The 26,693-nt window shown below is 53.3% G+C and overlaps 10 protein-coding genes across 10 annotated transcripts; 3 read left to right on the top strand and 7 right to left on the bottom strand.

Annotated features, from left to right (window-relative positions):
* Positions 1 to 491: 491 nt before the first annotated feature.
* Positions 492 to 2,519, bottom strand: BO66DRAFT_395850 (deoxyribodipyrimidine photo-lyase PHR1). The gene is made up of 2 exons (XM_025648323.1): positions 1,137 to 2,519; positions 492 to 1,082 (listed from the first exon to the last, which is right to left on the bottom strand). Exons 1-2 carry the CDS (start codon positions 2,357 to 2,359, stop codon positions 542 to 544), a joined length of 1,764 nt encoding a protein of 587 aa, XP_025498811.1. The 5' UTR covers positions 2,360 to 2,519; the 3' UTR covers positions 492 to 541.
* A 928-nt stretch (positions 2,520 to 3,447) lies between these two features.
* BO66DRAFT_227838 (putative alpha-L-rhamnosidase A) lies at positions 3,448 to 5,795 on the top strand. The gene is made up of 3 exons (XM_025642735.1): positions 3,448 to 3,466; positions 3,520 to 4,721; positions 4,791 to 5,795. Exons 2-3 carry the CDS (start codon positions 3,612 to 3,614, stop codon positions 5,661 to 5,663), a joined length of 1,983 nt encoding a protein of 660 aa, XP_025498810.1. The 5' UTR covers positions 3,448 to 3,466; positions 3,520 to 3,611; the 3' UTR covers positions 5,664 to 5,795.
* Positions 5,796 to 6,153: 358 nt separating this feature from the next.
* On the top strand, positions 6,154 to 8,982 carry BO66DRAFT_443505 (putative glycosyl hydrolase; the record flags this gene model as incomplete). The annotated part of the gene is made up of 2 exons (XM_025651513.1): positions 6,154 to 7,407; positions 7,504 to 8,982. The coding sequence occupies 2 exons, from the start codon at positions 6,154 to 6,156 to the stop codon at positions 8,980 to 8,982; spliced, it is 2,733 nt and encodes a 910-aa protein (XP_025498809.1).
* A 1,855-nt stretch (positions 8,983 to 10,837) lies between these two features.
* On the bottom strand, positions 10,838 to 11,992 carry BO66DRAFT_475415 (ankyrin repeat domain-containing protein; the record flags this gene model as incomplete). Its single annotated transcript, XM_025653234.1, has 2 exons — positions 11,625 to 11,992; positions 10,838 to 11,558 (listed from the first exon to the last, which is right to left on the bottom strand). The coding sequence occupies exons 1-2, from the start codon at positions 11,951 to 11,953 to the stop codon at positions 10,838 to 10,840; spliced, it is 1,050 nt and encodes a 349-aa protein (XP_025498808.1). The 5' UTR covers positions 11,954 to 11,992.
* A 1,632-nt stretch (positions 11,993 to 13,624) lies between these two features.
* On the bottom strand, positions 13,625 to 15,640 carry BO66DRAFT_463233 (uncharacterized protein). Its single transcript, XM_025652400.1, has 2 exons — positions 14,251 to 15,640; positions 13,625 to 14,217 (listed from the first exon to the last, which is right to left on the bottom strand). The coding sequence occupies exons 1-2, from the start codon at positions 15,592 to 15,594 to the stop codon at positions 13,936 to 13,938; spliced, it is 1,626 nt and encodes a 541-aa protein (XP_025498806.1). The 5' UTR covers positions 15,595 to 15,640; the 3' UTR covers positions 13,625 to 13,935.
* BO66DRAFT_334968 (uncharacterized protein) lies at positions 13,642 to 13,821 on the bottom strand (the record flags this gene model as incomplete). Its single annotated transcript, XM_025644225.1, has 1 exon — positions 13,642 to 13,821. A coding segment is annotated over one exon (180 nt), but the record flags the coding sequence as incomplete, so codon positions are not given.
* A 996-nt stretch (positions 15,641 to 16,636) lies between the features above and the next one.
* BO66DRAFT_475413 (uncharacterized protein) lies at positions 16,637 to 18,549 on the bottom strand. The gene is made up of 3 exons (XM_025653233.1): positions 17,441 to 18,549; positions 16,811 to 17,324; positions 16,637 to 16,723 (listed from the first exon to the last, which is right to left on the bottom strand). The coding sequence occupies exons 1-2, from the start codon at positions 18,514 to 18,516 to the stop codon at positions 16,937 to 16,939; spliced, it is 1,464 nt and encodes a 487-aa protein (XP_025498805.1). The 5' UTR covers positions 18,517 to 18,549; the 3' UTR covers positions 16,637 to 16,723; positions 16,811 to 16,936.
* Positions 18,550 to 19,824: 1,275 nt separating this feature from the next.
* On the bottom strand, positions 19,825 to 21,661 carry BO66DRAFT_395848 (uncharacterized protein). The gene has a single exon (XM_025648322.1). It carries the CDS (start codon positions 21,628 to 21,630, stop codon positions 20,035 to 20,037), a length of 1,596 nt encoding a protein of 531 aa, XP_025498804.1. The 5' UTR covers positions 21,631 to 21,661; the 3' UTR covers positions 19,825 to 20,034.
* Positions 21,662 to 22,736: 1,075 nt separating this feature from the next.
* On the top strand, positions 22,737 to 24,142 carry BO66DRAFT_475411 (uncharacterized protein; the record flags this gene model as incomplete). Its single annotated transcript, XM_025653232.1, has 2 exons — positions 22,737 to 22,750; positions 22,804 to 24,142. The coding sequence occupies 2 exons, from the start codon at positions 22,737 to 22,739 to the stop codon at positions 24,128 to 24,130; spliced, it is 1,341 nt and encodes a 446-aa protein (XP_025498803.1). The 3' UTR covers positions 24,131 to 24,142.
* A 91-nt stretch (positions 24,143 to 24,233) lies between these two features.
* BO66DRAFT_384490 (arylsulfatase) lies at positions 24,234 to 26,210 on the bottom strand. Its single transcript, XM_025646092.1, has 2 exons — positions 26,037 to 26,210; positions 24,234 to 25,943 (listed from the first exon to the last, which is right to left on the bottom strand). Exons 1-2 carry the CDS (start codon positions 26,192 to 26,194, stop codon positions 24,245 to 24,247), a joined length of 1,857 nt encoding a protein of 618 aa, XP_025498802.1. The 5' UTR covers positions 26,195 to 26,210; the 3' UTR covers positions 24,234 to 24,244.
* Between the last annotated feature and the right edge of the window lie 483 nt (positions 26,211 to 26,693).

Here is a 26,693-nt window from a genome sequence, read left to right as displayed (position 1 = left end):
AAGAAAGAAAGAAATAAAGAAAGAAGTTTTCACAGAGCAGCTTTCTTGACAAGGGTGCGTAACAGTCCCAGTGCTAGAAACAGTCGAACAAAGTAGAAGGCGGCGGGGAAACCGACCGATGGTGGAACCGAAACTGGAGTTGCTGGAGTTGCTGGAGTTGCTGGGGATGCCCGCCTCCTCAGCTCCTCCTCCGCATTTCTGCCCTCTGCACGCACGCACCACTCATTCACGCTGGCAACCACAACCGGGATTACTGACCATCTCACAGTACGTGTAGTTAAGGTTCTTGCATTTACCTATACTCAGTACCAGCATCCCACCACTAGCTGACAGCTATTCTATCCTTCCCGATGGTGGTCGATTGCTTGGCGGGACTAGTAACTCTGTCTATGAAATCTGTAAGTCCACTGCGCAAAATATACCTCGGTTACTGACAGAGGATATTTCAAACGATTGGCTAAAAAATCTATTTGCAATAGTTTCTTTTTACTAGTTACCCAATTTGACCCACTGACCCTGGCTTCTTCACGTCTGCAGCAGATCAATGTCCCTGAGCTGCTTTATAACGCGCCAACGCTCGATCTCGACTCTTCGCGTGATCAACAATCGCCTGCGGATATCCATTCTTTTTGGCCACCTCGCCGGCTCCCCGCCCATACGGATCATGAATCGCGTTGCCCTCCACCTCCCGAAGCTCCGGCACCCACTTCCGAATGTATTCTCCGTCGGGGTCAAATCGCTCACTCTGTCGAACCGGGTTGAAAATCCGGAAATATGGCTGTGGGTCGACGCCAGTACTCGACCCGAAACCCCAGCCGCCGTGATTGGACGCAAAGTCGCCATCAATTAAATGTTCCATGAAATAGCGCTCCCCACGCCGCCAGTCAATCAGCAGGTCCTTGGATAAAAATGATGACACCACCATTCGACTACGATTGTGCATCCATGCAGCGTGGTTCAGCTGTCGCATAGCAGCGTCGACAATTGGGAAGCCAGTTTTGCCCTGGCTCCAGGCGTCAAACTGTTCTTCGTCATACTCCCATTCAAGGTTCGTGAATTCCGGCTTGAAACATTTGTTCATACTGGTTCATGTCAGCCAGAGCACTCGTAATAACAGTTTTCGAAAAGAGACGAACCAGATGTACGGCCAATGGACCAATACGTGCTTGTAGAAGTCACGCCAAGCAACCTCACTTATCCATGACATGTAGCCCGGTTGGTTACGGTCGAGGAGGCCCTTATTCGCTTTACGCGCTTGATCTACAGCTGTTCGTGCGCTGAGACAGCCTGACGCAAAGTAGGGACTGAGAACGGACGTGGTTTCTCCACTCAAATAATTGCGCTGATCATCATAGTCTCTCGCCTTCTCTTCGAGGAAAGCCTCGAGCCGTCGCAGAGCCTCATGCTCGCCTTCCGGATATAATTGACGGAACCGCTCTCTCTCTTCGTCGGATAGAGTCTTGTTCTCAGGTGCTGCGGGCACCTGGCTGTCAAACAATTCCTTGAAATGTTTCCGAGCATCTCCGGGGTTAGATCCCGGTTCTTCCGCCACCTCGAGGTATTCGGGGTTCTCTTTGAGAAACGCGCACCAGGCGCGAAACCATGGACTATAGACGGCATACTGCTTGCCTTGCTGACTATGGAGCTTTCCAGGGGTGACAACGCAAGCATCGTGAGCTGCCTCAAACCGCACACCGTTCTCGGCGCACATGCGGACCAATTTTGCCTCACGGCGCAACTCGTCGACTTCGTACTCCATATTCGCGTACAGGTGGCTCGCACCCCATTCCTTGCACAGGTCCACAATGCGCTGGGGAATCGCCTTGCGCTTCTCTTGTGTCTCCATGTAAAGGGGAATATCCAGCTCGTTCAGGTCTCTCTTCAACACTCCAAGTGTACGTAACGTCAGATCAACCCGTGCTGGACTGGATAGATGCGCTGTCAGGTCCTGGGGAGACAAAATATACAGACATATCAGTGGGACCTTGTGCTCGCGGGCCACCTGGTACGCCATCTGCAAAGCGCGATTATCATGCAGTCGTAGGTCGGACTTGAACCAGTGTACGACCGCCGAACCAGCTTGAACTGATCCGCGTGCCTCCAATGTATCTTCGTAAGACCTTTGTAGCTCCTCGATTGGTCGTTCTAATGTTCCATCGTTGTAAGCGTGCACTCGCTCATTGCACATCTCAGGTGGATAGTATTCTCGAAGGACGATGCCGAAATCCTCGGTGTCTTTCGCATGGGGATGCGGACGCGACAGGTCGAGCTTTCCACGCTTGGTCGCGGATGCGGTGCCGTTGGTGGACTCCGACCGAGCATTTGAGCTGCTTGATGCCTTGCGCTTCGGGCGTGGCATGGTAGGATAAGAAGCCAGACAAGCGTTGGCCAGGTGACAGATGCGTGTTCTGCGAAAAAGAAGCGAATTGGATAATGGTGGTGAGAAGACTAACGCGCTTTTCCACAGCATGGCCTCAGAGCACGCGAAGCAGTTTCGTCAAAACTAAACCCGGGTGGAGGTAGGGGGGCTGAAGGAATTGAGATCGAAACCGATCGGATCGAGAGTGATCTGGAATGCGCCTTGTTCCATGACGTCAATAATCCTAGAATCCCTCCCTGCCCTCCAGATGCAACAAAGAACTGAGACATATTCGACCGAAAAAAGACTTGGCCGCTGGTAAGACTCTAGAAGAACTCTCCTACTATGTGCCAGTGAGCGAGGCTTTGCAGCATCTTTTATTCACAAGCATTGTTGGAAGCCAGCATCGTGAGTGGTGGCTATTTCCATCTTTTTCTAAAAGTGACGCTCTCCAACTTGGCACTGCCGGCAGTATTATACCGCCCTTTCCAGAATCCCTCACCGCCCTCTGATGTTCTGCCGAAGAAATGGAAGGAGGGGGGAACATTCATGATCTGGAACTGCTCGCGCCTTGGAGTTGAACAGTGGTCGTGGGCCAATTGCTCCATGCTGGAGTCAAGACAGAACCATGTAAGAGAACCAAGCTCAGTTTGCCATACGATTTCCAGTTGCCTAAATATGCTTTGATCAGGCCGACCTTACCTCCTCATTTGACTTTCCCCACAGAATGCGGGGAAATGCAACCTGCTGAACTCTCCGGGGTTTCTTCGGCAACGTCCATCATGTCATTCCTTGTTACCGCGCCATGAAAATACCAACCGTAGAAATGGAACTTGCAGAAGAGACCATGGCTACACCAAATAGTTCTCTGTCCTACATGACGGAGATCTATTATCAAGCTCGCGGCACACCTCTTGTTATACTCGACTCGACAAGGTTCGGCAAGCTCAGGGGAGAGATGCCGCCTCTGCCGCATACCCCACACAGGTTTCCATATCCTGATGACATGATCTCCACTTTCTGCAGGATTTGAAAGCCGAGGGGCCTCGAGGGGCCTAGAGGTGCGCAGTACTCGGTCAGAGATTCAACCGAGTCTGTTTGCATTCGGTATTTGCTCACCCGACTATGTATTGCCAGATCTGCTCTGATGTCAGGTCAAGGTCGCTCGTGAGAGACGTATATAGGCACCAGCGTTCCTCAAGACAGAGGAGTCTTCGGAAACCCATGGAGACGGAGCCATTACGAAGTCAACATGTTGTGGTCATCCTGGATCTTGACTCCGGCCTTGCTGGCCATTGGCTCGCACGCCGTTCCTTTTGAAGACTATATTCTTGCCCCACACTCAAGGACCTTGAATCCTTCATTGGTGTATCAAATCAACGGAACTGTGGACAATCCTGAAGCTCTCGTCGGTCTTACAACCCACCAGACAACTCTTCATGGCAAGTCGTCCGTGACTTATGATTTTGGTCGCAATATTGCTGGTATAGTATCTCTGGATGTGACTTCGGTTTCTTCCAGAGCAGCTCAACTTGGAGTTACTTTCACAGAGTCGAGCCTGTGGATAAGCAGCGAGGCGTGCGATGCTACCAGCGATGCTGGTCTTGATTCGCCTCTTTGGTTCTCAGTGGGCTATGGACCAGGAACCTACGGGGCGGACAAGAAGCACCTCCGGGGTGCGTTCAGATACCTCACACTTGTCAATAATTCTACCGCCACTATATCCCTGGATGGTCTCAGCATCAACTACACCGCGGCTCCTACCCAAGATCTTCGCGGTTACAAGGGCTACTTCCACAGCAGCGATGAGCTTATCAATCGGATTTGGTATGCAGGTGCTTATACCTTGCAGCTCTGCACAATTGATCCCACTACCGGAGACTCCTTGATCTGGTTGGGCGTGATATCTTCATCCGATAACATTACTCTGCCTCAAACCGATTCCTGGTGGAACAATTACACTATCACTAACGGCAGTACTACTCTCGTTGATGGAGCGAAGCGTGATCGCTTGGTCTGGCCGGGCGATATGTCAATTGCTATAGAAAGCGCGGCAGTCAGCACTGCGGATCTCGAAAGTGTTCGCACAGCTTTGGAGTCTTTGTTTGTGCTTCAGAAGGCAAATGGTCAACTTCCTTATGCAGGCAGGCCATTCCTGGATATTGTGAGCTTCACATACCACCTCCACAGTCTGATCGGCGCGTCGTCCTATTATCAATACACTGGAGACCGAAGCTGGATCACTCGTTACTGGGGGCAATATAAGAAAGGTCTGCAATGGGCATTGTCGAGCCTGGACAATTCAGGTCTTGCCAATATCACAGCCAGTGCCGACTGGCTACGATTCGGTATGGGTGGACATGTAAGTCTACCTTAGCACACACACAAAATTGTGCACAATTATTAATAACACGTTACTGATTGCTCATAGAACATCGAAGCTAATGCGATCCTTTACTACGTCCTCAATGACGCCATCTCTCTGGCAAGCTCTCTCGATGATCGCGCCAACGTGGGCAATTGGAGCACAGCTGCATCGAAGATCAAAGCGGCTGCCAACGCCCGTCTCTGGGACGCACAAAATAGCCTATACCGGGACAACGAGACTACGACGCTTCACCCGCAAGATGGCAATGCTTGGGCCATCAAAGCGAATCTAACACTTTCTTCTAATCAATCTGAAGCTATTTCTTCTGCTCTAGCGGCACGGTGGGGACCTTATGGAGCACCCGCCCCTGAAGCTGGGTCAACTGTGTCTCCCTTTATCGGCGGGTTCGAGCTGCAAGCGCATTATTTAGCTAATGAACCAGATCGAGCACTAGATCTTCTGCGCCTGCAGTGGGGGTTCATGCTTGAAGACCCGCGCATGACAAATTCCACTTTTATCGAAGGTTACTCAACCGATGGGTCACTGGCCTATGCTCCTTATCGAAACACACCGCGAGTGTCCCATGCCCACGGATGGTCTACGGGTCCCACCTCCGCTCTCACATATTACACAGCGGGTTTGCGTCTAACTGGTCCCGCTGGCTCGACTTGGTTATTCAAGCCTCAACCTGGTAACCTCACTGAGGTCCAAGCCGGATTTGAAACACAATTGGGACTATTCGCAACTCAATTTCAGAAGTCTGCAACCGGGACGTTTCAGCAGTTGACATTTACTGCGCCGAATGGTACTTCGGGGTCTGTGGAGATTGAGGGCGCTACTGGGCAGCTGATATCTAGGCGTGGGCAAGCTGTGAAGTTGGTCAATGGCAAGGCTCGAGGTCTACAAGGGGGTACTTGGACCTTGAAGGGGCTATAGACCTTTCATTATAGATCTAAGAGATAAGATATTCTGGAATGTCTTTCAGCGGAAAGGGTCTCTCATCATTGAATAGTCAGAATATTAGCAACCTGCGTCACATAGCATCATGCAGTTTGCCTTGACATCATCTCATGTGTATGTTTGAATTACCTCACAGCTGAATTGAATTCCAGTCGACGTAACACGGTGTCCGACAATATGATCCGGCTGTCTCTCCAAGCGACATGTGACTCAGAGCTTGTCTTCATCCCTCATCTCGATATCATCGAAGACTTTGTCTGTACAACCGACGTCATGGTGAGTCGGGGCCGTGGTGTCTTTTTTTGCCGATTCCCCCTAACGGGACATTTGAGTCACCGCTACCCATCAACTCTACTTTTCATTCTCATCAACTACACTCCTTTCCATCTCATCTACAGTTCCAATCATCTTTGCAAGTATCTACAATCCTTCGCAAGCAAGCATCATGATTTGGACTAATTGCACGATGTACCCTCTAATCTACTTCTATCTCCTCAATCTTCTCTGTCTGGTCTCTGGATTCAGTCTGTCACCCGGTGACTCGGTTATAATTCCTGGCTGGTATCTTCAGTCATCGATCCAGGCCCGAGAAGAAGCCAGCAAGCTCTCGCAGCCTGATGCCACGACGGACTCATGGCACCGTATCGGGTCGCGCAGCACCGTCATGGCCGGCTTGCTTCAAGCTGGGGTCTACAACGAGACCGATCTCTTCTACTCGGACCATATGAACGGCGTCGATCTATCCGACTTTCAGTCCCCATGGCTATACCGTGAAGAGTTCGGCCTACAGCCCCTACCTAAGAGCGACCATCTCTTCCTCATCACCCACGGCATCTCTTCCAAGGCTGATATCTACTTCAACGGCGCACAGGTAGCTTCGAGCGACTATCAGCAAGGATACTTTGGCGGCCACCAGTATGACATAACGCCGCACGTCCGCTCAGGGAAAAACGCTCTTCTCGTTCAAGCCCACCCAACCGACTATTCTGTTGACTTTGGCCAAGGCTTCGCAGACTGGAACCCGGCGCCACCAGATAATGGTACCGGTGTCTGGCGCAATATCGAGCTGAAGCAGACAGGTCCTATTTCTCTGTCCCCGATTCGAATCGTCACCGACTTCAAGACCGCACCCAGTGAGCGAGTGCTGGTGACAGTCATCACGGATGTCACTAACCAGAACAATGTGCCCATCCAAGCATCCTTCCAAGGGATCATCGAGACGGAGCAAGATACTGGCATGCAGCAGCGGATCCCGTTTTCGGGCAGTATCCGGCTCAACCCCAACGAGCACACAACCATCTCATTCCCTGTGACCATTCAGAACCCCCAAATCTGGTGGCCTGCTGCGTGGGGTCGCCAGCCACTCTATGCGGTTCAGCTCAACGTGAGCACGCCTCAGAGGACAATCTCAGACCGGGCACCGCGCACAACCTTTGGTATTCGCCACGTAACCTCTCAGCTCAGCCCCGACAAGGACCTCTCATTCAGCATCAACGGTCATCCCTTCAATGTGCGAGGCGCGGGCTACGCACCCGACCTCTTCCTCCGCTTCGACCTGAATCGCGTCCGCACCATTTTCCGCTACGTCCTCGACATGGGCCTCAACACTGTTCGGCTCGAAGGCAAGCTCGAGCACCCGGAGTTTTACAAGTTGGCGGACCAAATGGGAATCATGATCATAGCTGGGTGGGAATGTTGCGATAAATGGGAAGGATGGGACGTATGTCAACCCAACCCCACCGCCACCCCTCTTTCCAACTGAAACATTCATCTGTTCCCCCTTGTCATCACTTCGCTAACCCCAAGCTTTCTCCAGTATAATCCTGATGGTCAAGGCCACCAGTGGACCACAACGGATTACACAACTGCCTACCGGCAGATGTACCACGAATCCACCTACCTCCAAGCGCACCCCTCACTCCTCGCCTTCATCCTCGGATCCGACTATTGGCCCGATGAATCCGCCAGCAGGCAATACCTTGCCGCGCTCCAACTCACAAACTGGACCAACCCGATCGTCGCCTCGGCCTCCGCCCGCGGCAACCCATCCGGCCTGGGACCCTCGGGCATGAAAATGCTCGGCCCTTACGACTGGGTGCCTCCCAACTACTGGACCTCCAACAACACACCCGGTATAACCGAGTCCGGGACTGCCTACGGCTTTGGGTCCGAACAAGGCCCCGGCGTCGGAACACCCACCTTGCCCTCTCTGACCCAGTTCCTCTCCCTTGCGGATCTCCACGCCCTCTGGAGTCACCCCTCGTCGGGATCCTATCATCTGTCCCCGCGGGGTGCCGGGGAATTCCACACCCGCAAGACCTACAACACCGCGCTGTTCCGTCGATACGGGGATCCCACCTCTTTGGAGGACTACCTCCAGAAGACCCAGTTGATGGACTACGAAGCTACGCGAGCTGTGTTCGAGGGGTTCGCGATCAACCAAAATGCTGCCAGCAGCAGTAATGCTCGTTCGGCAACAGGACTGGTGTATTGGATGCTGAACAGCGCGTGGCCGAGTCTACATTGGCAATTGTTCGATTACTATCTTCGGCCTGCGGGGGCGTATTTTGGGACGAAGACGGCGGCGGCACGGGGTGAGCACGTTGCCTACGACTATGTGAGGAGGGAGGTGCGTGTGGTCAATCTAAAGGGTCCCCGTTTGACTGGAGGGGGTAAGACGGGGAAGAGGGTGGTAGAGGTGGAATTGATCACCGCTGCCGATGGGAAGGCGGTGGATAAGCAGGCGGTGGGGGTGGAGGAGACCGAGCCGGGGGCATCGGTTCCCGTTGCCAACATAGCGGACGGGGTGAATCGTCTAGAAGGAGTGGGGTTCTTGAGATTGTTGCTCAAGGATGCCCTCAATGGGTCAGTCCTCAGTCGCAATGTGTACTGGGTGACCAAGGAGAATGACGTGCTCGACTGGGGCAAATCGAACTGGTACACCACCCCGGTCTCGCGGTATGCGGATTTCACCGGGTTGAGCAACCTGCGGACAGCGAGTGTGCTGGCGAGCGTGACCGTGAAGCAGAAGGGAGAAGATGGGTCGACCCTAGAGGTGACGCTGGAGAACAAGGCCGATATCCCGGCTTTCTTTATGCATTTGACGGTTGTCGATGCGGCGAGCCAGCAAGAGAGCGAGGCCGGCGAAATCACGCCGGTCTATTGGTCTGATAACTATGTGACGCTGTTCCCGCGGGAGAATCTCAAGTTGACGGTGCAGACGCCGAAGAAAGATGGATGGAGGATGGTCATGTCTGGGGTGAATGTGAAGAGGAATGTGATTGCTCGAGGGTGAGTTGTGGAAGATGTGGAAGATGATTACTATGCTTTGCTGCTGCTGTAACAAAATATACTTTCTGCTTGATACTGAATAGCTATAGGGGACAATTTCAGTGCGCTTGATGTTTCCTCTCGTCTCTCGTATTCTGTAGACGTCATAGTTGGTAGCCATTGTATCGCATCGTATTCCACAGGAATTGTCGTACCTGTCCCGTGCCTGCGTAAATTTGTGATCACTGAAACGGCCGAGAGGATGCATATATTCTCCTGACTACAATCCGGATCCCGGAAAACACATGGACTAGCAGTTCTCTTGCATACGCTCTATCTGGCAGAACTAGCCAGCGTCGCCCGGTCTGACCGCTTGGGGTCAAGCCATCTAGTATCTTCGTGCTCTCCCCAGCTCGATTGGATTAATGTCGCTCTTCCATAATCCGCGAAGCATCAAGCGATCTCTCTCACGGTATCAGATATGAAGACGAGGGAATTTGTGCCATAACTGATATCGTACGTAGACAACGAAAGCTATAAGACTGACCAGGTTGCGCAATGCCCACTAGCTTGCGACGAATCTATGAGGTCGTTTGTGCTGTTATAGAAGCATTGGGAAAGGGCCGGGCTGGGAGCGGCCTTACTAAACCGGGAATAGCCTACTAGACTAGGTAACCTGATCTCGAATCCATGATTATTTCAATGGCATCCATCTAACAGCCACGTTCTCCTGAAGGGCACTGCGATCTGACATAGGAAAGATAAACTTTTGGGGAACATCCCAGCTTAGGTCTAAGACCTCGAGTCAATCAATAAATAGCCCCTCTGGTGACGGGGTCTCAAGTCAAAATCATAACAGTTCAAAAAACAGTCCGACTGCTTGACGTTCCAGCATACCAACCCAAGGTTCGGTGTGCTTGTGCTTCTGTCCCGTCACCCGAGCCAAGGGCCTTCTCGGTGAACCGATGTACATACACCCAAGGAAGCATGCCTGTCATTGCACAGGTGTCAGACTGTCATGATCCTCTACAAAAAAAAGCAGATCGGCTCCGACAAAGCTGAGCAATGTTTCAGAGATTTCGCTCCAACCCCCACATACAATGAGAAAATTTCTGTTGGACACGAAAGGTTCCTGTCGATCGGATTGTCTGCCACCACTCCGGAGTCGCCGGGAAGGTGTAAAGCCGAAAGACATCTCCTGGTTGCATTGAAAAATCGGACGGTTCTTGAATTCGGTGCCAGGTGCAGTGGGGTCGAGTCTGCACCAGATCAGGAAAAGTCGAATCCGGTCCCTGGAATCTCTGGGACCCTTTAGGGCGAGCCAAGAACATCAAGACCTCGATTGGTATTAGTCGCCCTCTAGATAGGTTAGTGACATCGGTCAGTTTCTACACATAGACTAGACTGGTACCTTTTAGTCTATCTAATTAGTAGGACCCTTGGCATGCCCAGGTGCCCCAGTGAGGTGGCAACGTTGGTCGACGGGCCGAACAATCTTCCCAGGCCCATTTTTATTTACTGCTAGACTTTCTTAGTGCTTGTAGTCTAACATGACCATACGGATTGGAGTCATGACCACACAAAATGTGAGACAAGCTCATCGTGACCCATAGATCGCTAAGATTCAATCTCGCTTGCAAGCCTCAGAGCAGCAATGTCAATCTCCGACCTCCGTGGGCTGGTTCTCCACTCTGCCTGCGAAACTGGAATGAGAGGTAGTCTACGTCGACCATTTTCTTTTCCCCTCCAGGGACTTCAAGTGAGGTCCAGTCCCCTGGAGGCCTTGATCAGTTCTATCTACCTCTGAGACAAGAAATTCAAATAATACAGAGCGGTAATATCTTTCATCGCCGGCAAGACTGAAGAAGCTCATGTCCTAATCAGGAAGTTGACTTAGTTCGACTCCGTGTTCGGCTGCTAACACTGCCATCATTCGCGGTATCTTTCTGCTCTTTCTTCGGGGCAACCTTGGTTTTCCTAGCCGGTGCTCTCACCACCCGTGCTCTATAAGCCATCAAACCCGCCTCGGCATCTTCCGAAATCTGCGACCTGTTCGTGACGGTAGTGTGCTGCGTCCTAATCCCCCACTTCGCCGCCGAAAGAGTACGACCGCCTTGTGCATCGGTAAGGAGTGTGAGTATCCGCTGATATGTATCTTTCATGCCAGAGCTATCAGAACATCTTTGTAACCGCGATTCGGCAAGCTCCGTGGGGCTTCGATCACCAAATCTTGCGCACTCCGATCGAGCCGTTGGATCTGCGCCAGCAGCCAGTAGAGCTTCGATAGCCTCCTCATGCTCGAATAGGACCGCCGCATGCAAAGGCGTGCCCCATTCCGCGGAGGTCGTCGCATTCGGATTGAGACCCCTCGACAGCAGGAATCGAGTCTTGCTCGCCGAATTCGTGCCCCAAACCAGAGCATTGAAGAAGAGCCCGGCGTCCAGCTTCGCCCCGTACTCCACAAGCAGATCAAACACGGCTCCGCCGTCCTCGTGAACTTTACCGAGAGCGCTAACGAAAGGGCTTACTTTCCTCGGGCCGCAGCGGTTGGGGTCCACGCCTCGCTCGAGTAATTCGCGAGCACAGTCTGAATTGCAAAAGCTATGGCACACAGGCATTAGTCTGGGATTTTCAACTAGCCCCATGTGATGGTGATGACAGTCATACCGTAGAAGAGGCTCGCCTCCGGGTGTGGTGCATTTCTTCGGTTTCAGGCCACGATCGAAGAAGAGTCGAATGACCCGCGGATCCTGCTGGCCGCCATCCTTCCCGCAGAGGGAACCTACCGCACCAGGTGTCATAGGCACGCCGGCATCGAAGAGTGCGGCCACGATGTGTGGGTGAGCTTCAAGGGTAGCGAGTTGAAGCCCTGTGTCAAGTTCATCGGCAGAAAGTTCCCCGCTGGCAAGGGCTCTCTGGACTTCTTGCAGGTCACCGTTGGTACATGCTCGCTCAAATGTAATGTTTAAAGCGTCCTTGGCGGTATCAGGTGACATGGTGCGTAGAATGGGAGAATGTGTGCGTGTAGAGGAGAGGCAGGCGGTGGTAAAAGCGGGAGACCAACATTTAGTATTGTAAAGTGGGAATCTTCGTAACTGTGTATCATGGATGTTTACTCCCACACTTGGCATGGGTCGGTCTTGGCATTGGTTTGGAGATTTGCGGTGCCAAGATCTCCATTTGTGTAAATTATAAATACTTTGTCCTGGCGAGGGTTGCCCACTGGCCTTGTGGATCCCCGCTATAACAATCCAATCTGTCAAGCCTACGGAGTAGTATGTTCGTTGTAAAAGGGAGCTATGATAGCAAATATTGCTAGCTGACTCTAATGAAAACTGACTATATGACTCTAAAAGCCTTCTCCACTTAAATAGCGATTTACCTTTCCTGATTCAGATATAGTTCTCCTCAGTGCACAGGATTTATGTATAGAAAGAGTAAAGTCTTACCAAGTCCGTTATGTTACAACACCAATAACGATATTGTATAAGGATCCCCGGGGTCTCAGGTGAGTGAGTGGCTGGCGCCAACCAGAAGTTTCAGGGACCGCTCGCATGACTATTGCTTGATAAAACAATGGAAATGAAGACGACAGCCAGGGTCGCATAGACCTGTGTAGACTTGACGGACCTCGCAGGCGAAGAACAACTGAACAGCTGCAAGATAAGAAGAGTTCTATAAAGCTCCATGACTTACTCAGTGGGGCTGGCTGCGCCAGACTATAATTGAACCGGCCCGAGGCCAATCCAATGGCCCCGGTATCGGCCCGTATAACACTCAAATCAAGACTAGAACCACTGGTGGACCGTCCTTCGACTCTATTAACTCGATAGCCCGCTGACATCCATCCAAAAAGTCTAGGTGAGACGAATTGATCATTACGGTCCAAGGGATTGATACTATCGCATCCAACAAACCGACCATCTCCACCCCGCCCCGCTACTCAAGACCGGAGGAGCATCTCAAGTATAGTCCTAGGCGAAGCCAGCAGGCCAGGGTCCCTCAGCCGACGCCTCTCGGCGACTTCCGCGGGGCTCTGGTCAGCGAACTGCCTGCAACGCACCCTCGCCGCGGGATCCGCGCCCGCCTCCAGCAGCACCCGCACGACCTCCTCCTTCGCAAGAGCGACCGCCCGATGCAAAGGCGTGCCCCATTCCGGCGAGGTCGTGTTCGGATCCAGCCCCTTCCCCAGCAGGAACCGCGTCTTGAACCCCGCCCTGCCCTCCCCACGCGAGCTGACCGCCTCGAAGAGCAGGTCTGCCTCCAGCGTCGCTCCGTGTTCGATGAGCAGCTCGAAGAGCGATATGTCTTCGCAGACGGATTCCAGGGTCGATGAATGGGTTGTTGGGGGCCATGGGGTGTTTGTCTGGATGGAATGGGATTTTGGACGGTTGGTCTGGGAAGTTGGGTCGTTTTGAGTACGTACTTGGTTATGGTTAGCTAAGTAAATAGTCAACTCATTTACCATGGAACTCGCTGCGTTGGCTTCTGATGTGCAAGTTGAACCGGTACAAGTGGAGTGGCTCGGTGGAGCTTGTCCCCACCATGCGTTCTACTCCACCGGACTTGAAGTTTACAGTAGAGGAGACAGGTGGTCTGGATACGTTAGGTGTGTATTCTCTATGTCATTATCATCGATTGTATCATAAGGACGATAGTTCTTCCCTGTTCGCTCTTTGCAAGGTCATGGTAGATTTTGATGATTGTCGCATTGATAGACATAATCGACGGTCACCCTGCACCCATCTTTCCGATGGTACGAGCCGCACTTCTTACAGCCGCCGATGTTGCGGATATTCTGGTAGGCATTCCACATCTCGTTCCCGCTGATACTGCAGCTTTGACCTTGAATGAAGACACCACAACCCTGGGTCAGATCGCCCCAGCAGTTTCCACTCTGATTGCTGTAGACGCTATCACTAGTTAGAGATATAAGATCAGGACTCGCGTTAAAATGGCTATAATTGTGATGGATGACTCACTTAATCACCTCGGCCGAATGATAGTTTATCTCATAGTCTCGATACAAGTCATTCGCAGCGTGATCGCACCACTTCAACAACTCCGGGGTGGTACACATGGACGAGCCCTTGCAGTCATAGTCGGACGGGTCTGGCTCGAAGGCGTTAATCATGGGGTTGTAGCCCTGCGCCTGCACCACAAACTTGCTCGTATCAACAGCCGACGTGCCCAGGGGTAGCGTCCACGTGTAAGTGTAGCCGCTGATATTGAGCGTGACGGTGTCGATCACCTCCCAGGACTACGGGGGCGCGGTGGATCCCGTTACAAAGACCCCGTCGTAGCGGTAAAGAGCCGTGCCATCCACCATATAGTGGGTGCAGACGTAGGTGTCCACGTTGAAATTGACACCCCAACCTGGATCCTCGTCGAAGTCGCACTCGATCGAGTGCCAGATGTAGAGGCGGACGGAGGAATAAGGCACCAGCACATCAGCCTCAATGACCGTCGAGTTCTCCCGGGGAGATGACTTGTAATTTGTTACCGTTCTCCCACCCGGTAGTCGTTTAGTGGTCACGGTAACCTGGTTCGAAGACGAACCCAGTGTGCCGCCCTCTCCTACGGCACTGACGTAGAACGTGTAGCTGGTTCCGGATGCGAGACTGCCGATTGTCACTTCGGTCATCGAGCTGGGAACGCTGGCAGCAAGACTACCACTGGCATACACATGATATCCCTGAGCATTCGAGGCCGCAGCCCAAGATAACTTCGCCGAACTGTAGTCTGAGGTCATCACTGTCAGTTCAGTCACGGCTCCCGCAGCGCCGTCCGATTCCCAAGCGACTGCACCCGCGTTTGACAGCGAGCCACCGTCAATTCCATCCATCATACTTTGGATGTACGAGTCCGTGGGAAGAGTGTCGTATGGATTGGGCAACATGTCATCGGTGAGCTGCAAGAAGCCCGCCCCGCGCTCTTTGGCTAACTGGACTACTTCGCTAATGGCAAACTCGGGCACGCTGTATACGGTGTGCCATAGCTTCCGCGGATCTCTGGCAGTCCAGTCGTTAGGTGTGTAGTTGTCAATGTAAGAGTCGTAGCTCTGCTCGAAAGTTAGGAGGGTGTCCATGGTATCCTCGAAGCAAGACGCCATGGGCGACCCAGGGTTCAGGACAGTGTACGCGCCGGGGTGAGCACGCTTTGTATAGGCGTTAATATACTTGTACAAGTCCACGTATTCATCGTTGGTGCCGCATTCAGGCCAGCCTTCATCGAAGAATATGCCGCCAATGCTGTCGCCATACAGCTTGTACCACATATCAACATCTTCCTCAATTTGAGCAGTCCAATCTGCCAGGTTGCCCGAGCCCAGCCGCGTCTGGAAGATCTGGTCACTCAAGCCCAGGTATCCGGTGCGCACATAGCCGAGAACCGTTTTGCCTGCAGATGAGGCTCGCTCGATCACACCTTGCCAGCTCGGGTCAACGATCGAATCCGGACCGTTTAAAACGTTGGCTACCAAGATAGGCATTTTCCTCACATCGTAATCGATCAGCCGGTCCCAGGCGGCCGGATCACTTAGGGGATTGATGTACGATGCGACAGCAATCTGTTGCCCTTGAACAGTCGACAAACACCCCGTCGCATTTGGGGCGAAGGGGGTCACTGTAGTGATCATGGTGGTAGTGCGCGCTTTCTGCGTGCCACAGCTTGGGACGGTTGAGTACGTAGTCGCGCAGGTGAGTTGAGGAATTGAGGGGTTCAAGGCTGGACTCCACATTCCAGGCCATATTGAGCCGCCATCTGCGCTTGGCACACCATTGTGGCGGCATCCTCCCTGGAGAAATATAGATGAAATCACATTGTTGGTTGTGATGGTCTCTTTAGATGATAGAATCACGCGAGGCTGAAGGCTCCAGCAGCGAAACCATGGAGATGAGCAGGGCTGCGGGTAGTCAGCCCGAACGAGCGCTCACCGCACCACTGAACTGCGGTATTCAGATCTGCCACAACTTCCACGACAGACCACGGAAAATGTCCTTGTTTTATGACAAGACATTCAGATCCACCATTGCAGCCCGAACTCACTGGCAAAGATATACTCCGCGCCGCAGACAATGTTGCTTACGTTCAGCGAGGGCCGAAAGCCTTTTTCGGCAAGCGGTTCGGATGGATCGTTCTCGTAGGAACTGGGTAGTTATTAGAACCGTATCGTGCCATACCTGAAGACTAATGAAACCCCTAGCAAGGATTCAACCAGATCAAGAGTGCGGAGGGAGGATTTGAAGTTAGCAGTCAGACATTATCGTGGTGAGTGCATGTAGCTAAGGAGTCAATGCCCGAGAATTCTTCCGGTCCTGGTCTGCTTCCAGCCCGAGTACCTACCTGACCACTGATCCCTAATTTATTGACCTGGTACTCTCCTCTATCCACCCCCATCACAAAATCTCAGGGCATCTGACCAATTGTTTACATTAAGACAGTGCAAGATAATTGCATCGATATATTGACCGTCTCTATGCGTTGATATCCTGTCGTAAGGATCAATTCTGCCTCGTTCCGAGTAACTGGGTTGGATTTCGGAAATCGTGTGTGCATCAGACTTGAATATGAGTACATTCTCTTCACGAGGACTAGTGTATCTGTCTTCAGACCAATGATGTCGCTTATGGCGCAGGTGGAGGATCAACATAGTGGGTCCTCTAGTACTAGCCGGTGGGGTGAGACAGGCACTAGAGCTACTAGAGTCTCCACAGTCAAGTGAAAGCGACTTTGCTCGGCCCAAGACCGAATCATTCAATTGGTTACTACAACCGCTGGTGAGTCAGTAATTGACCAACTTTGTTCGTTATAGCAATAGTGTTGAGTCTGACTTCCCGTGGGAGATTGCTGACCTAAATGCGCACAGTATAACTAAAAGACTTCAAGATTTGTAATAGTTACCATTCACTTTAGCCTCGTATGTTTCAATGATGGGACCGCCTCCACAAACAGATTTGCGATCACCGCACATCACTAACCTATACAAGCGGCGCGTAAAGCTCTCGCCGACTATTCCTCCAATTCATGGCCTGGATGGAGCCGATCGCGCGTCCTGGCCCTTTGGCTAGCGGCCGAAAGACCAGTCCCTTGGCCAGTTCCTCGCGAGTGAAGTCCCTGGTGTGCACTGCTCTCCCATTGGAATGGGGGTACTCGGTAAACCAGCCGGCCCAACGGTCTTTGGAAGGGGCATTCCAAATTGGCAGCAGAACCACCATTCCGTCGCCCTCCTCCAGCTCGTCATCGGGCTCATTCTCTGTCTTGGACGTCGAGGAAAGCGATGGCGAAGAAGGATGACGCCGTCGTTGTTCATACTTCCGATTCTGCATGTGCTTGCCAAACAGATTCGAGAGGCCGAGGGTCTCAAGCCTGGGCATCGACTGTAGATGAGTAAAGATCGGGTCCAGGACCCCGAGGTCAGATGACACTCATGTAATGATAGGGAGCGGAGGTTGGGATGTTTCTCAAGAAAAAGTAGTAGTGACTCTCCTTTGGCAGGAAGACCAGCAAGTTCACATTTCTCCAGCATAGGAAACTGGACTTCCTTGACGATGCTGTTGATTATGTAGTCATAGCGATTGCGAGTCTCTAGTCGGCCGGTACGCCGAAATCTCAGATCCAACTCTCGAAGAGCCGGGGCAGATTGGAAGAGGGATTGAAACTCAAGTGGTTCGCCCTTTTCCCCCTCTTGTCCCTTTCCCTCCTCCGCCTCTTTTCCCTCCTCCGCCTCTTTTCCCTCCCCCGCCTTCTCGACATGAGCATCCCTTAACTCCCCCGACAGGCTCAGCTGAAGCGAGTGCAGGTTCTTTCCGAATACCTCCAGCTGTGATTGACTAAACCCCGCCGCCAGAGCAGCAATCTCGTCCACCGGAACACAGCACCGGTCGGTGTTGTAATACACATCGAAATCCCTCACCGAGACGCCACTCTGCACCATCGCAGTCAGCACCCACGCGAGCACCCGCGAGGCTCTCTCCCAGAGAGGCTCCCATTGCTTGTAGCCCGGGGGCTCTCTCTTAGCGCGCCCGCGTCCGCAGACGATCCCGCCATCGAGGCGGATCGACTGCAACGCGCCGAAGCCCTGCAGTGCCCGCTGCAGGAGGTCCACCATCTCGCTCGGCGATTCGGCGGCCCGCGCTTCCTGCTGCTCCCTGAGCCAGCGCAGCTCCGCCTGAGCCCTGCCCAGCTCCTCGAGGGTATAGTCGACTGCTTCCCTGGACCACATGGGGCCATTGAAGGTTACTTCCTCGTAGTATCCGGCTTCGATGCTCTTCTCCAGTTCCCGAGATTCCAGGGAGGTGGCCAGGAAGGTCAGGGAATGCACCTTCGGGCTGAGGACGGGGTCACATGCCAGGGCATACAGGGCGCGCAGATTCTGCGGCGACAAGTCGAGCACGGGTTGGATGAGCTGGTCTCGGGGCCCGAGGCACTTCTCGGCGAGCGCGCGTGTGGTCAGGCGGAGGGCCTTGATGGACGCCGGATCCAGGTCGGTGAGAATCTGTTGGAAGATCTCGGGCGGCAGCTCATGCAGTTGTCTGCCCTTGGGCTCATGGTTGGACATCCTGATGAAGCTGGCTGAGGTTGTGGGTTCCGATGGTAGTGGGCCGGTCAACAACACCCGGTAGACAGACAAGATACTTTATGTGAGTAAAGCGGTCGGTATTGGCAGAATGAAACTGCTGGACTGGTTCTCGAGGGTGCAGTCCATGATGGTACTTTTTCAAGGTTCTATCGGGGAAAGTACGGACTGGGAACTGTCTCAGTTGGACTAGGCTTATGACAACACTAAGCCTGAATTGGGGAGTTTATTGATCGAGTGAACCCTGGATCGAGGGCACGGAGTGCTCGGGTATTTCAGGTGGATCCATCAATACACATACTAAAAGTCTCGGCACACTGCCAGGGGCAATTAGCTAGCACATATAACCCATGGAAACTTTTGAATGGGGAACAGATCTATCTGTTGTATCAGCAGTCACTGTCTGGATTCTGAAATTGAGGATCGAGGTACGGAGTTATGCATCTGGACAGAGAAATCTTCGATCAGGGTCTGGTATACTCCCAGGGCCCAGTGGAGCAAGGGCTGTCTCCGATGCAAGCTAGCCTCCTTGGGATTAGTGATACCTCATACCTAGTAAGTAGCCCCGCTTAGTACACATTGTTGCCTGTTGGAAGTGCAGTGGATGCCTAATGCAGTGACAGATCGGTAAGTGTGTTCAGATCAGAAGTAGGGTCGTAAATGCTAACTACCTACTTTTCAAGGTATATTGTAACCCCAATCTGAGCTTGCTATTTGGATGTTGATAAGAAATGATCTTGAGGAAGTAGACCACTTGGAAAGTTCTCAACTACTATACCAGCGACGGCCTACAGCACAAGACCTTGTCGACGACCTATAAGAAAAGTAAAATAATAATTTACTTTATGTAATGCGGTTACCACTAGAGGGGGGAAGCCTCTTCAAGTACGATCCGATTACTCTATTGGGAGGGCAAAACCCAAACATGGGCTATGTCGTGGCTTGAACGCCAGAAGACGCCGTACCATTCTGATGAATGATAAATAAGGAGATATCCTGACGCTGTTAATTATGGCTGTTGCAAGAAGATCTCCTGAAAAATGGGTGTTGTTGTGGATGGCAACGTGCGTGGGGCTAGGTGCTATACTTACTCTTAAGTGAATCGGGTTTGCCAGGCTCAAGAAAGCCATTTAACCTAGTCTTTTCTGGTGCGACTACTGAATTCAGGGCACGATGTGTGCCTGCCTTGGAGGGTGTACTTGTGAGACTTTAGCCCTGCGGGCTCAGTTCGATCGGCACAATCTCAATGGCTTGCTTTATACGGTAGCTACATTGCATAAGATGTATGTTGTTCATCTAAGTATATGGAGTACAATTATCGTGGTACTATGACGATTCTGCTTTCTGCAAGTACTTCATATGCCTTGACCCTTGACTGATGGAGATGGCCAGGGTTTTGTAGAACCATCTAAACTCTGTGCAGAGGTAAGTCGCTTGGCGGACTGGCTGAAAACCACTTGTTCTGCCTTGAAGTCTCAAAGAATAAACCATGCCCTTAACCTATCTGGGAGGCGCGTAAAGTTGAGTCCTAGAATTGCTCCAGCGCATAAGCTCAGGGGAACCGAGGGCTCGTCCAGGCGCTTTTCTAAGCGGCCGGAACACCAGTCCTTTGGCCAAGTCCTCGCGGGTGAAGTCCCTGGTGTGCACAGCTAATCCATTGGAATGCGAGTAGCGTGTCCACTGCGGTGGCCAATTTGTGTCCCAGACTGGCAACAAGACCACCAGCCCCTTGCCCAGCTGCTCGTTATCCTTTGCTTCCTGCTCACGAGTGGCATCGGGTAAAGCACGTCCTCTGGATTGTGCATACTTCAGGTTTTGCATATGTCTCCCAAACAGGTTCTTAAGGCTGAGATTCTCCAGCATTGGCATAGAACGCTCCAAATGAGCAAAGATCGGGGTCCATGACCCAGAGGTCAGGTGACACTCATGCAGCGTCAACGAGCGCAGGTTGGAATGCTTTTGGAGAAAGAGCAGCAGGGACTGTCCTTTGGCCGCGAATCCCGACAACGCACATTTTTCCAAAAATGGCAATTGGATTTCATGAGCGATACTGTCGACGATCCTATCGTAGCAGTGAAATAATTCTTCTCCATATGCGGTGCGCCGGAATGTTAAGTCCAGCTCTCGAAGAGCTGGTGCGGATTTGAGGAAGAGTGATGCTATCCCGGGTGTTCCATCCTCTAGCACGGGCGGGGGATCCTCTCCTTCTTCTTCCTTTTCTTCCTCTTCCTCCCCTTCCTCCTCGTCCGCCTCGTCCTCCTCGTCCTCCTCTTCCTCCTCATCTTTGAGAGAATCCTCTATAGCCATGGAAATACTGAGCTTGAGCGATATCAGATCCTTGCCGAGTATTTCCAGCTGCCCTGGGCCCAGACCCAATGCAATATCGGTGATCTTGTCAATCGGAATACAGCATTTATCAGTATCACGAAAGATATCAAGGCTCCTCACCGACACCCTACTCTGCACCATTGCCCTCAAAACCCACGAGAGGATTTGCGAGGCTCGCGCCCAGAGTGGCTGCCAGTCTTTGGAATTGGGCGCCTTTCTCTCCGTCCGACCGCGGAGGACTCCGCCATCAAAGCGGATGACATCCAAGGTTCCAAACAATTTGAGCGCGAGTTGCAGGATCTCAACCATCTCGCTCGGTGACTCCTGATCTCTGGCCTCTTGCTGTTCATTAAGCCAGCGCAGATCAGATTTGGCCTTTTCCAGTTCCTCGGGCGTGAATTTGACTGTGCTCCGGGAGGTAACGTATCCGTGCTTGTTGAGTTTCTCCGCTGTGTACCTCCCAGATTTGATGTCCTTGTCTAACCCAGAAGGTTCCATTGTTATAGCAAGGAATGTGAGCGAGTGGATCTTCTTGCTGAGTGCAGGAATGCGCGCCAACGCATGCAGAGAGCGAAGACTCTGCGGTGAGACATCAAGAACAGGCTGTTGGATGCACCTTAGGAATCGGGGTCCGATGCACTTCTCGGCCAGCTTTCGGTCGACTAAGCGGAGAGCCTTGATCGATTCGAGGTCCAGGTGTGTGAGGGTTGACTCGAAGATCTCAGGGGGCAAATCGTGCAGTCCGGTGCTCCGCGCTAAGTCGGACATGTTGATGGGCGGGTCGTATGAGGTTCAAGGTAAGAAGTCAGAAGTAAGTGTTGAATGGAAGAAAAACACTTGGGAGCGGTCTGAACTGGCAGAAATGAAGCATCAGATGTCTTCTACCTCATTTAAAGGATCCTATTTTGTTCATTGAGTTCAATAGACTAATTAGGGGGTGTCTCAGTTGGACCAGGACCACAAGAACACTAGGCCTAAATTGTGGGCCAGATTGGTTTAGCGAACCCTGGATCATGTTACAAACTTACAATGTACTTGGGTATTTAAAAGCGGATCTCTCAATAAATACATGTACATGTACATACGGTCATACACATACATTTGAACGGGTCGCCCGGCAATAAAGTGGAGTAAAATGTGTCGGGCTGGTAACATGCCGACTCGGGATCTACTTCACTTAGACAATTGTTGCCTGTTCAGCTGAAGTTGGAAGTGAATGCCTGATTCAGTGACCTCAAGTCTGCCAGTACTTGGATATGTGTAGAGTTAAGTGCTCCACTCAATTTTACTCTGCATCAGCATTACTTGTTTATATATTATGATGTTGTAGTAAGGAATGTCGGGGCATTCCGCCTTCCTTTTGGGAAGGTCAGGCGTTCTACCTACTCTACTCCTTGCTAGACTAGGTACGGTTCTACATGCAAAATTCATCCTCAACTTCATGCCCTCCATCTCCAGTAATCAACTATCTCTCAAACAATGATATATCGAGGTTTTCAAAGAGTCAGTTAATTTGATCTTGTAGTTGTCTGTGGTCAAGATCCCCTTAGACATCCCAGCTCCCATACAAGCACGGTATATTCAGGTTCTGACTACAAAATACAACTACATTTTGTTTCCAGTAGTCGGAAAGCCAGAATCAAACCTCAACACAGTCCGAAAGTTGTATCTATTATATACAACCCGGATCGAAGAAAATGGCCTACAGTGATAGATAAGCATTAGTTATAGTCTAAGAACATTAGCGTCATTAGCGCAGAGTAAGCAGCAAACAGCCTCCAACGCGATTGCGACATGATCTTTCTTCTGTGTTTATCCCTCGACTGGTCTACAGCAACCACAACAGCTTCAACTGCATCTCCCCAGCCCTAACCATGGAGTCCCCCCAGTAAGCCCTCAACACCCCAGCCCATCCCCCGACAACCCATCTAACCCCAATAGCCCCAAACCCACCCTCCTAACCCTCCCCCTCGAACTCCGCCAAATAATCTACACCTACCTCTTCACCACCCAACCCATCACCATCCAACACAACCCCATTCCCGCCGAGTGCAGCATCGACAACCGCCCCCTCTGCCGCAACCCAGAAGCCCCAACCACCACCACCGGTGGTACCCTCAACAAATCCGGCTACCAACCCAGCTACGCCCTCCTCCAGACCAACCGCCAACTCCACCACGAAACCCACTCCTACGCCTACAGCGCCCCGCTCTTCCGCACCCAACAAACCGAGGCATTCGCCAGCTTCACCAGCGGCCTCACCCGCCCCCAGATCCACGCAATCCGGCACCTCGCCTTCTTCCTCCCGCTCGCGCAGGGCATGGAAACGCACGCCGCGGAGTGGCACGAGACCTTCGCCTTAGTCCGCCACGCCTACCCGCACCTCCGCTCCGTGTCCGTCGAAATGGCGCTGGCGTTCCCGGCGGCCGGCGGGAAGGACACCTATTGGGACGGGGGGTTGTTGGAGCTGGATCGGCTGCGGTCGCTGCGGGGGATGCGGGTTGTCGTTTACGGTGGCGATGTGGCGGCGGCGGCGGCGGAGGTCGAGAAGAAACCTGATGAGCCGTTCTTCCTGTATGAGGCCGGGACGCTGCATCCGGCTGCATCGGATATCCGGGGCAGGACTGGGGCGGCGGCGGCTGCTGCGGCTGGTACTGGTACTACTGCGATTAGCTTCCATCACGCGCGGGACGCTCTGCGGCGGAGGCTAGCACTAGCCCCCTCCAACCCCAGTCCCGATGACAACGAGGAAGACCCCGGCCGGCTGTTCTTCCGCACCTCGCCGAACGTCTTCCCCCTGTACGTCCGGAATCTGACGGAGATGCTGCTCCGGCGGCGGCGATCGCATGCCGAGATCCGAGGGGAGGATCGCATGCAGCGCAACGAGATCTACCACTATGTGTACCTGGATGAGAGGCCGTTTGAGTGGGGTCGGGTCTTTGGGTTTCAGTATAGCAGGAGTGCGAAGTTGGAGGAGGGGGAGCTTGAGCGCGCGCTGGAGGGGCTGCGGCTGGCCAGGGAGCGGTTGCGTGTGCGGCGTGAGAATGGGGAGCTGGGGGCTTGTTCGCGTCCTGAGGCAAGTGGGCGTGTGGCTCTACGGGAGAGAAAAGGGGTTCGTCGGGTCCAGGAGGAGGATACGGGGGCTAGGGCTGAGAGGCCGGGAGCTTGGAAGAAGCAGCTACTGCTGGAGGCGTCGGCGCCTTTGATTGAATCGTTCCCTGATTGTATAGCGCGGCCGTATCGGTCTGAGGGGAGGGGCTCTGGTTGATCGAGGGAGACGATTTGATGGGAAAGCACTTGGAGCTCAGTTATACTGGAGCTATTCTTCGATACATAAGGTCATTACATACTCAGCATAGCCGTAGCTACCCCGAGCCCTCGCTCAGAACTGCTTGACCACCCGCTGAAACCGAGGAGGCTGCCTCATGAACTTCTCCGGCTCGTCTCGGGCCCCTTGCTTCCAGTAGTCGTACTCCATCCACGCATTTTCCGGCATCTGCGCCTCGGTCGCTTCCAGGAACTCGCCCAGATCTGGATTGAGAGGAATCACGCCGGTTTCTATGACGTACTGATCCCACAGTTTCAGTAGCTGCTTCAATCGATCGGGATGCCCCTCTGCCAGATCGTGGATCTCGCCGGGGTCCTCGACCAGGTTGTACAGCTGCCATCGCTCCGGCCCCTTCGGCTTCGGGATATAGACGATCTTCCAATCACCGAACCGCAATGCCGCCCGGCCACACGTTTCCCACCCTTGGATGAATTCCTTCTCGTGAATGCGGGGACTCTCACCCGTAGCCCAGGGGTAGAACGACTTCCCTCGCATTGGCACAACCTCCCGCCCCTGATAGAGTGGTGCCGGATGCGTCACGCCCGCCATTTCCAAGATCGACGGGGCCAGATCCATGACCGTAGCGAATTGATCCGTGATACTGCCGTTCTTGACGTGGTCTGCCGTCTCGCGCACCGAGGCCGGGAAGCGTGCCAGGAAGGGCACATGCACGCCGCCTTCCGTCGTGTAGGCCTTGTACAATCGCGAGGGAGCGGTCGCGGCCTGCGCCCACCGTGGCCCGTACCAGATGAACGAGTTGTAGTTCCCCAGATTCTCCAGCGAGTTGTCGTAGTACTTCTGCAGATGCGGCATCACGCCACTCTGCACCATCGGGTAGGCCTCGTACGCGGCCCCCTCTGCGCCATTGTCCGACATGAAGCAGACGAAGGTGTTGTCGAGCTCGCCGATGGACTCCAGGTAATCCACCACCTTCCCAACATTGGCATCGATACACTCGACCATCGCAGCGAACACCTCCATTGCGCGACACGACAACACCTTCTCCTCCGGAGTGAATTCCTCCCACGGCTTGACCTCCCCCTCCGCCACGACCGGATGCGCCTCTACATCCTCGCGGATCATGCCCAACGCCTTCAGCCTCTCCAGTCTCTTCTGCCGCAGCACGTCCGGTCCCTCATCGTACACCCCGCGATAATGCTCGATATACTCCCGTGGCGCCTGAAGCGGCCAATGCGGCGCCGTGAAAGGCAAGTAAGCGAAGAACGGTCTCCGCTGCTCTTCCCCTCCCTCGCCACCATCCTCCCGCTCGTGCCATTCTCGCAGGTATTGACACATCCGGTCCCCGTACCCATCCGACGAGTACCACCCCTCCGGCAACTTTCTCACGTACCGGTCATCCTCCATATGCAGTGCGATAAAGCTCGCCTCCAGAAACGTCGGCGTCTCATCCGCGCCCGCCAGCTGCGGCTCGAAGGCGTAATGATTCGAGCAGGCCGGGAGGTGCGCCAGCGACCGCTCGAAGCCCCGCTTACAGGGGGCGCGGTCCGGGGTCAGCCCCAGATGCCACTTGCCGGCCATGAGGGTGTGGTAGCCGGCGTCGCGGAGGAGCTCGGGCAGCGCGACCACTCGTTCGTTGAGATAGCCTTCGTAGCCCGGCATCCCGCGTTGCGGGGCGGTGGACATCTGCGACCCCTTGGGCCCGTTCTGGCCGGTGATGTTGGTCCACTCGATTAGGTTGCCGAGGCCCGCTATGTGGTGGTCCGTTCCCGTCATGATCATGGCGCGGGTGGGGCTGTATTATTGTTGTATCGGACGGTCAGCGTTATGCCAAGACAAGAAAACCAAGCATGACAGTACGACAGAGGGAAAGGAAGGGGTGACAGACGAGCACGCTGCGGCGGCATGGAAGTCGGTAAACCGCACACCCTCCTCCGCCAAGCGGTTCAGATTCGGGGTGCGGATCTCGCCGCCATAGCAGCCGATGTCCGAGTAGCCCAGGTCGTCGGCTACGACGACGAGGAAGTTGGGGCGCTTGGGAGCCATGGTGGGGGTGATTGAGATTGTTAACACTTCACGTGGGGTTGAAAGGTGCTGGAAAATGTACAAGGAGGTTTGAGCAGCAATTAGCATAGGTGAGGGGCGAGCTCAATTTAAAGGCAGTCAGTCGTCTGCATCCCCGCACTGTTGCCATGCGCCGTGTATACATGCACTGCCTGCGTCGTCTATCGGGAGTCGGCTGATAAGCAGCATGATCGGCGGGGATTGCGTCGCCTTGGCTGGGTTGTAGCCAATGGCTGCTGCTGACAGCAACCCCGCATCGATTGCGAATTCGGCTCTCGGCTATTTTGCTGCATGGGGTGTGGTTGTCTGTGGTCTCCACGATGGAAGGGAAGATAGATGTGAGGTGGTCTGATCAGGAGGAGTTGAATGGAATGGAGAACATTGAGTGAGGGGGAAGGAGGTAGATGGTAGTATGTAGTAATAGTAAGGTAGTACCCAAGTATTTTGCTGCCAGTCCCGGCCGCTCGCCCGATGCGGTGCC

The sequence above is a fragment of the Aspergillus aculeatinus genome (assembly GCF_003184765.1).
Source record: "Aspergillus aculeatinus CBS 121060 unplaced genomic scaffold BO66scaffold_70, whole genome shotgun sequence".
Classification (NCBI taxonomy): Eukaryota; Fungi; Ascomycota; class Eurotiomycetes; order Eurotiales; family Aspergillaceae; genus Aspergillus; species Aspergillus aculeatinus.
The sequence above is the reverse complement of the archived record's forward strand: the minus strand, read 5'-3'. Positions and strand labels throughout refer to the sequence as shown.